The following is an 8,704-nucleotide window of genomic DNA, read 5'->3' on the forward strand; positions in this document are numbered from 1 at the left end:
ATGTCCAATTATATTCATATTATGTACTGTATGGATAGGACAGCTCAAGTGATATATAATATATATAACGATTTTTACTCGGGGTAACCGAGTCTAGGACTCACTCATCTTCTCTTCCATCTGGACATTATTGAGCCAACTTTCAAGTCCTACTGAAACATGGCATGCATACACTAGGGTAATATGTGAACAAAGTTATAAAGAGAAAATGTTCGTACTTCAACCGGATGCAGAATTATAACGTCATAAACATGGTACCAATCGCAAAAATGCGATTTATAAAGTACGACTCCTCCCTTATTCGTTGTAGTATTGAGCTGGGATTTGGCATGGGTATACTACAGGGACCTCAAAGCTATAGAACCGAATATTTTAATTTCAACCCAGATGCAGCCATATAACATCTTGAAGATGGTACCTTTTACGATTTTCGTCGTAATATAGGCCTAGCCGTGTTTGGTGGCATTTCAAAGGTCTTGACTTGGAGAATAAGAATATGTACAGTAAAACCTATTTATGATATTGTGACGTCACTTCTGCTCCCGAAAATAGCAAAAAAATTTACCGTAATTATGCCATTTCCGGTTATGTGACGTAACTTTTCGGAATATAGGTGTATTTGGTAGCGAGGTTATTGATGTGTATGTGACGTTACATCCTGTCTTATGACGTCATTACAGCTCATTTTGCTGTACCCCTAATATCGGACATTCGTGCTTGTTTAAAAAAATTAATAAAACTCATATTCTTTTTCTTCTTATTGACGTTTACAATGGCTCTATTATACCTAGGCTACGGCAGGTGCCAGCCATTTTGGGGCAAAGAAAAGAATAGGCCTGAATGGTGGCCCGCAAACCAAAGATTCTGTTCGCCACGAACGTTTACAAAAGGTAGGCCCTTTTTATATTTTAATAATTATGTTAAAGATGTATTGTCCCTTTGACTAATTCCAAAAAAAATAAAAAAATAAATATTTCGAAAGAAAGTATCATAATAATTATTAACTTTCACCAAAAATTAGTCGAAAAAAAATCATAACTGAAATACAGACATTTTTTTTGTTAAAAAATAACTTTGACTTCCAGTCATCAAAGTTTTCGATCAAAACATATCTCATAATGCAACGCGCTTGTTTGGCTACTCTGTATGCATAATCATAAAACTTTCTCGAAATCTGTGTGAAAACACCTTCTCAACCATAAGGAGTTGTAAACAATCCTAATTAGCATCATTCATAATGCATACTCGTGGTTTGAAATCTTTGTTTACTTTTGCTCGCGACGATTTTCCAGATGAAATGTAATCAAATTAAATTACCTTTTAATTACGTAAACTGGTTGGTTTTGGCTCGAATTTTTGACTTAAAGTGAATATCTCTATGGTTTGATATGGCCAATTTAAATTTTATTTTTTGTGTTTCAAGGGACAATACATCTTTAACTAAATGCTTATCATGGACGTATCGTGAAAATTAATGGGCAGAGGTCGAAACGGAAAGGAAAGAAAATGTTTATTAGAATTTTCTTTTTTTTCAAATAAACTGATGAATATACAAATTAAGTAAAAATATATAGAACATACACTATGCCTACTTTCCAGACCGGTAAGTCAACATTTTGGTATGCGTTCATACAATCATTAACCTTTCAGATTTATTATTATTTATTAATACATTAGTTTCTTTAATTTTTCTTTATTGGATACGGTTATGTTCTCTAAACTAAATTAGGAATTAATCAATGAAGAGTTTACTCTTCCCCGGATCATTTATAGGCGATAAACGTATATATTTGCACCCAAAATCAGAGATGCCACGTTAAAATCGCCTGTGATATGTTCTTGTCAACAACCACCAAATTTATTTATATTTTATTAAAATGCATATATTTTTTTTATAGCCGAGTGTATAGCAATCCTGAATGCGTGGCGCCAGAAATTTATTGGTATTAATTGGTACACATTCAAGAAGATTTATACTGTCAATGCAGTGATAAAAAAATATATATTGTAAGAAATTTCAATAAAAAACGAACACTTTTCTTAACATCTTTTCTTAAAGTATAAACAACATGAGAGACAACAGTAGTCTCGTTCACATGTCTCCCTGATTGTGAGCCACACTTGACCAATGGATAATTGGTCTGTTAAAAGAAAGTAAAATGTGAAGCAGTGGGTGTACAGTACCTTAAAAGTCATTAGCAGATGTTAAATAACAGGTCATTGTAGCAAATTATCTTAGGCTTTATTATTTACTATGTTTGGTTACTCTCTTTTTAGATATTGATGAATCTGAAGAAGAAATGTCAAGGACTTTAATCCGGGGATTTTTTAGGCATTGGAAAGCAGGTATATTTGAGTATAAAAAGTAAGTTGCGTATGAAAATTATAATTAAAAAAGTAAAGTTAATTTAAATTTTAATTTTGAGCATGGTTCACTGATAATATTTTGTAAACATACTATATTCTTGATGTTTCACTGAAACTCATGTTTGTTTCAGCTGCTCCAGGAACTAGTAAACAGAGGATGTAAGTATATGAATATACAGTATAGAATATAAAGAGTAATTTTAATGTTACGTGATGAAAACAGTAATTAACAAATGGAAGAGAGTGGTGAATGTAGTCCATTACATTCTTTTGACTTTTTTTTTTAATTCAAAGGTGAATAAATTTGCGAAGCATAACATTCCGGTAGTGATAGTTTCCTTGTATAACATCCAACTACATTGGGGTGGTAAGTGTATATTAATGTAATAGTTTACATATTTGAAATAAAGTATTAAGAAGTTAAAATGAATGTTAGGCCTACATTCTTTCGTTTAACGGATGTTTTCTCCTGCAATTTAGTGTCAATATATCTATCTTTAATAAGTGAGATTAAGTACTGTTCCATTTCCAACGATTAAGAAAAAACATCAACAAATATTACAATATAAGGTTCGATGTTAAGAGGTACAAGACATTAAACGGTTTTGTGTTTTTGATATAAGCAGTGAGTTAGGCAGATCATAAGTCAGCTCTCCTTAATTGCCTAAGTCACATAGCTGACTTAGGCAGAAACACAAAAAATATAGTATATTGATATAAGCAGTGAGTTAGGCAGATCATAAGTCAGCTCTCCTTAATTGCCTAAGTCACATAGCTGACTTAGGCAGAAACACAAAAAATATAGTATATTGATATAAGCAGTGAGTTAGGCAGATCATAAGCCAGCTCTCCTTAATTGCCTAAGTCACATAGCTGACTTAGGCAGAAACACATAAAATATAGTATATTGATATAAGCAGAATTAGGCAGATCATAAGTCATCTCTCCTTAATTGCCTAAGTCACTCAGCTGACTTAGGCAGAAACACAAAAAATATAGTATATTGATATAAGCAGAGAGTTAGGCAGAAAAACAAAAACAAAATTATGACTTAGACAGTATAATGATATAAGCAGTGAGTTAGGCAGATCATAATAAATAAATAATAATAAATAAATCATAAATAAGCTTATAACACAATATATGCTCATATATAGCAATATTATTGCATAATAACAGTATTTAAAAAAGTGCGTATTTTGGCCATTTTTCGAAAAAATCCCTTACTATAGTAGGCCTACAGAGATTTTTTTCAAAAAATGGCCATATTTCGACTTTTTTATTTTTTGACATAAATGGTTACTATACATCTATAAGATGCTTATAACACAATATATGCACATATATAGCAATATTATTGCATAATAACAGTATTTAAAAAAGTGCGTATTTTGGCCATTTTTCGAAAAAATCCCTTACTATACAGTACAGGGATTTTTTCGAAAAATTGCCAAAATACGCACTTTTTTTTTTTATCAACTAATCATTTGTGTTGGTATTAATTAACAGTATTGATAAAAAAATATATAAAATTATGAAGAAGATATTAACTGATATCAATACTTGTGATACTGATATATTGATATTAATAATATATCTTAGCCAAGGATTTTTCTTTAACATATAATTTTAAATTTTTAAGTGAAATTTTTATTTTTGGTTCCGATCTTCTTTCGAATTGTGAAAATGCTTTATTATTTTATTATGTACAACAATTTCTTGTTAATTCTGGAAGATTTGATTGATGTTTCTGTTAGTTGTTTTAAAATGTTATATTTGTTAATCTGAGGCGCCTTGAAGCTAAGGTGGTTCCATCTTTTAAGGCGCCTCTGTGTAATGTACTGAATAAAAAGAAAAAATATATATATATATATATATATATTGATTAATTGTATTGGTTTTAATATATCGATTAATTGTATTGGTATTAATATATCGATTAATTGTATTGTTATTAATATATCGATTAATTGTATTGGTATTAAGATATCGATTAATTGTATTGGTATTAATATATCGATTAATTGTATTGGTATTAATATATCGATTAATTGTATTGGTATTAAGATATCGATTAATTGTATTGGTATTAATATATCGAATAATTTTATTGGTATCAATATATCTATATCGTTCTCGTTTTTAGGACCTCATGCATATCAGCTTTTCAATCACCCTCATTATACAAAGTTTAATAAATTATATACAACTTATTATATTAACTTTTAGCATTGTCAGTTTTCATTAATTTGCCTTTAGCTGGATCGTAATTGTAAAAATAAAATAAAGAAAAAGCTAAAACAAAACGACAAAAGTAAAACAGCCATGGTTTAGACACAGAGCTAAAGATTGAGCATTCTCCATGTTTACACGATTAACACAATATCGGCATTGGTGCAATAAGATTATTGTCAATAATGTGCTCTATGGGAAATCTTTCAGTTGCAGATTATCAAATGATCCACGCGCTAGACAAGGATGTGTGTACACCGGTGCCATACGCGCTATCCTTATCAATGTATTAACCAATATAATCTAATGATAGTTTATCTATGGTTTATTGAAGGCACCAATGTACTTGTAATACATCTTCCGTAATAATTGTACAAGTATACTATGTCCCTTTAACAGCTGCTGCTTGTGTACCTCTATTATTACAATTAGTAGATAGTAACTAATTTCGAAGTGTACTAAAAAGTATAGTTGTTCGACCAATTTATTTTTTTACATGCCGTGCATGTTATTTCCTGATCAATACAGTTTGAAAAATCGATATTGTGATCATTTAAAAAAACTGTAGGCCTGCCTATAGTAAGGGATTTTATTTTTAAAAACATGGTCAAATTTCGACCCTTTTTATTTTTTGACATAACGCAAGATAATATTATCAGATTTATATATATTTGTATTTCTGACATAACTGATTATTTTTTCTGTGACATGCGCAGAATGACATCATGTGTTCAGAGAAATGTTAAACTTTGACCCTGACATAACTAGTTAAATTACTATGATGATACACACTATATACACATGGCAATATTACCGCATAATAATTGAAGTCGATATTTTGTCAATTTTTTTATAAAAAAATATTCTTTTCAAAGTAGATCCTCACTATTTTGCTTAAATCCAGTTTTTCGAAAAAATCCCTGCACTATAGTACAGGGATTTCGACCATGAGTAGAATCACGCTATGTAGTCAAACGTATTTGGAAAAGTCGATGTTTTGGTCATTTTTATAAAAAAAAATCTCTGTACTATATAGGCCTACATGGATTTTTTCGAAAAATGGGCAAAATACGCACTTTTTAAAATACTGTTATTATGCAATAATATTGCTATATATGTGCATATATTGCGTTATAAGTATCTTATAGACGTATAGTAACCATTTATGTAAAAAAATAAAAATAATAAAAAAATCCCTGTTATACTATACTAATCCATGTAATATATAGCGTGTGCAGAATTAACGTTTTGTTTTATAGGATACACACATTTTTTACAAATTTTTACAAAGGGGATGAACATATCAGACAATACTGTAATAATCGTTCTGTAATTGGCCGATACAGATGAGTAGCATGATGAGTCAGCCAATCAGGGGGTCCAATTATTGCGACTAGACAGACGATCTCAACATCTTTCAGACAGGAGTAAAAAAAGCATTTCCGACTGAAAGTTCATCTGGCATTAACATACTGACCCACCACGAAGTAAGCTATTTATTTGCGTTCAAACTATTGCTAAGTCGCATGACAACATACAGGGCGCAGATGTAAGTGGTTTATTCATTCGAAAACGTCACATAAACTTTGAAAAGCAGTTTTAAAGCAAAGCTTTGCAAGTTGTCCCGCGTGGAGGAGAAAAGTAAATTTGTGGCGCCAAGTTTTACCCCGAGGGTGGTGTAGCTCACTCACTTGACGGTGATTTACTGACAACTGACAAAATGAGGGTTTGTTTACCTGCTGTACAATGGTTGGTGTTAATCTTCATTGTTTTTTTATTGGAAGTTGTTGATGGAGAGACAAAGAATTGGGACAATAGCATGGAAAGTCGAATCCTTCGCTTCTTTGGTTTGACACAGAAACCAAAGATTGGGGTAAACGCTACGGCTCCTCGCTATATGATTGATATGTACAGAAGAATGGAAGAACAGCACCAACACAACATCTTCACGACTAGTAGCAGATGTGGATTCGATGACAATGATATTCCGGGCAACACAGTTAGAAGTTTGCAAAATACAGGTATGTCGACTATACATTAGAAAAGATACCTCATAGCCGATACGTACACACAAAATAGTCTTCCATGGTAAGGAACGACAAATGTACTTGTATAGATGTACTAGGCTACTAGGTCACGATTGAACGAAAAACGAATATAGTTTCTACCTACAGTATATTTCGTTGAACGAAAAACGACTAGTTTTGGTATAGGAGCAAGTGGATAACACAATTATTCACCTATCTATACTCGCTTTAGACGATGTAAAGTAACATAGACTTTAAAAGGCGGATACCTTTTCTTTATATTAATATTTTTTGTGAAATAACTTGGATCGCAATGAATAATGGTAGTTGACAGACTACTTGTTGCAGTACGGGTGATAAAACCTAAATACCAGCGAAAGTATTTTAACTAATTTTTATATAATTTCTACGTGTTTGTATGTAAATATCTCGCAGTGAGATGGTTGTATATCATTGTAATGGCTTGAAAACAATCATTCTTTAGTGCCCAGCCATTTTACAGAAAATTTTCGACCACCACGGCTTCTGCGTAACTGCCTATAAACCCAATGTAATACCGTAATAAATTATAAAGATCTATAGTAAGCATACGTTGCTGATACTGATATTTGACATTTAAGAAAATAAATCAAAAAAATCACCTTATTATTTTGTACCTTTTGCTTCTGATGGCCGTCATTTATTGCGCGCTATACGCATACCGTACGCGTTGGTCTATCAATTCAGACCTTTGCAATAAAGTGAATAAAGATATAAAGTATGTAGACATAGTAATACTAATTATTAACTTATATTTTTATTAATTAATATAGTGTATTATCATCATTTTATTGACAGGTCTGAGCATGCGTAAATCAAGCACCGGAAGTGGCCGTTACCATCAGTTACTTTCCTTCAACCTGTCAACAATCCCAGAGACCGAAAGTATAACAAAAGCTGAAATCAATTTCGGAATTTTTGAGAACCGAGATGAGGCAAACAATAGACACACGGCAGTTCAAGTTTCTCTTTACCAATTACTTAAACAAAATAAATTTAATGAAAACAATCTTCTTGACGATCAACCAATTTTAGAGTTTCATTCGTTGCATAACTTTACATCCGAATTTGACGAATACGCAGTCATTGATATTCTAGACCTTGTCGAGAAATTTCGCTCGCAATCGATGAAGAATCTTCAACTATACGTTGCTTTTCAATTTAGCGGTAATTCGTTAGAAAGCGAACGGGATCTGCTCTCTAGTCAAACGTCGCTAATCGTCGTGTCAATAGACCATAGCCAGTGCAAGAGTCGGATCCGGCGTGACGCAGAACCCGCAGACGTCCACAACAACAATCCTAACATCTGTAAAAGAAATCGACTACTCGTGAATTTCAAAGACGTAGGATGGGATGATTGGATTATCGCACCGATGACGTATCAAGCGTATTATTGTGCTGGGGAATGCCCCTTCCCAATGAACGAAAGACTTAACACAACAAACCACGCTATAATGCAGACTCTGGTCGTGTCATTAGACAAATCGGCCGCACCTCCCGTCTGTTGTTGTACACCGACAAACTTATCACCGATTTCGATGTTGTATTTTGATACAAATGACAATGTTGTTCTTCGCCAGTACGAGGATATGGTGGTACAAGACTGCGGATGTAGGTAGACATTCCAACATGTACTGTTTACACAGTTCTCCAGATGATATGTTTATTTTAGTCAAATTAAATACACAAATATAACGGTATAATAAACGCAAAAACACGCTAAAATTGCTAAAAATAGGTAGCTTACTTGATACTATTGTTTACTCGTTGCAAACAACGTATGATGGGACTTGTTGAGAATATATAAATACTGCATTCCATTGTGGTCAAATCAGAATTATTATAGTATTTGAACAAATAGATAAGTGAGGGGAGGGGGGCGGGTGACGTAAGAAGGAAAACAATAAATAGAATGGCAACATGGAATAAAGCGAAACCACGGTAAAATAAAGGACAGAACGGCTTGTATAGAAAAAAAGGTACTAAAAACATATCATGCAATAGCAGGGTTTGATTCTGACCAAATGAACAGCACACTA

At 32.4% G+C, this 8,704-nt stretch overlaps 1 protein-coding gene across 1 annotated transcript; it reads left to right on the top strand.

Annotated features, from left to right (window-relative positions):
- The first annotated feature begins 6,319 nt into the window (after positions 1 to 6,319).
- Positions 6,320 to 8,284, top strand: LOC140046728 (univin-like). Its single transcript, XM_072091431.1, has 2 exons — positions 6,320 to 6,620; positions 7,464 to 8,284. The coding sequence occupies exons 1-2, from the start codon at positions 6,320 to 6,322 to the stop codon at positions 8,282 to 8,284; spliced, it is 1,122 nt and encodes a 373-aa protein (XP_071947532.1).
- Positions 8,285 to 8,704: the final 420 nt, after the last annotated feature.

This window comes from Antedon mediterranea, chromosome 4, assembly GCF_964355755.1.
Source record: "Antedon mediterranea chromosome 4, ecAntMedi1.1, whole genome shotgun sequence".
NCBI classification, from domain to species: Eukaryota; Metazoa; Echinodermata; class Crinoidea; order Comatulida; family Antedonidae; genus Antedon; species Antedon mediterranea.

Bases quoted from the DNA above. Each gene is read 5' to 3' on its own strand.
- LOC140046728 (XM_072091431.1), top strand. From the start codon at position 6,320: ATGAGGGTTTGTTTACCTGCTGTACAATGGTTGGTGTTAATCTTCATT. The intron at 6,621-7,463 runs GTATGTCGACTA...TTTTATTGACAG, and splicing joins TAGAAGTTTGCAAAATACAG to GTCTGAGCATGCGTAAATCA.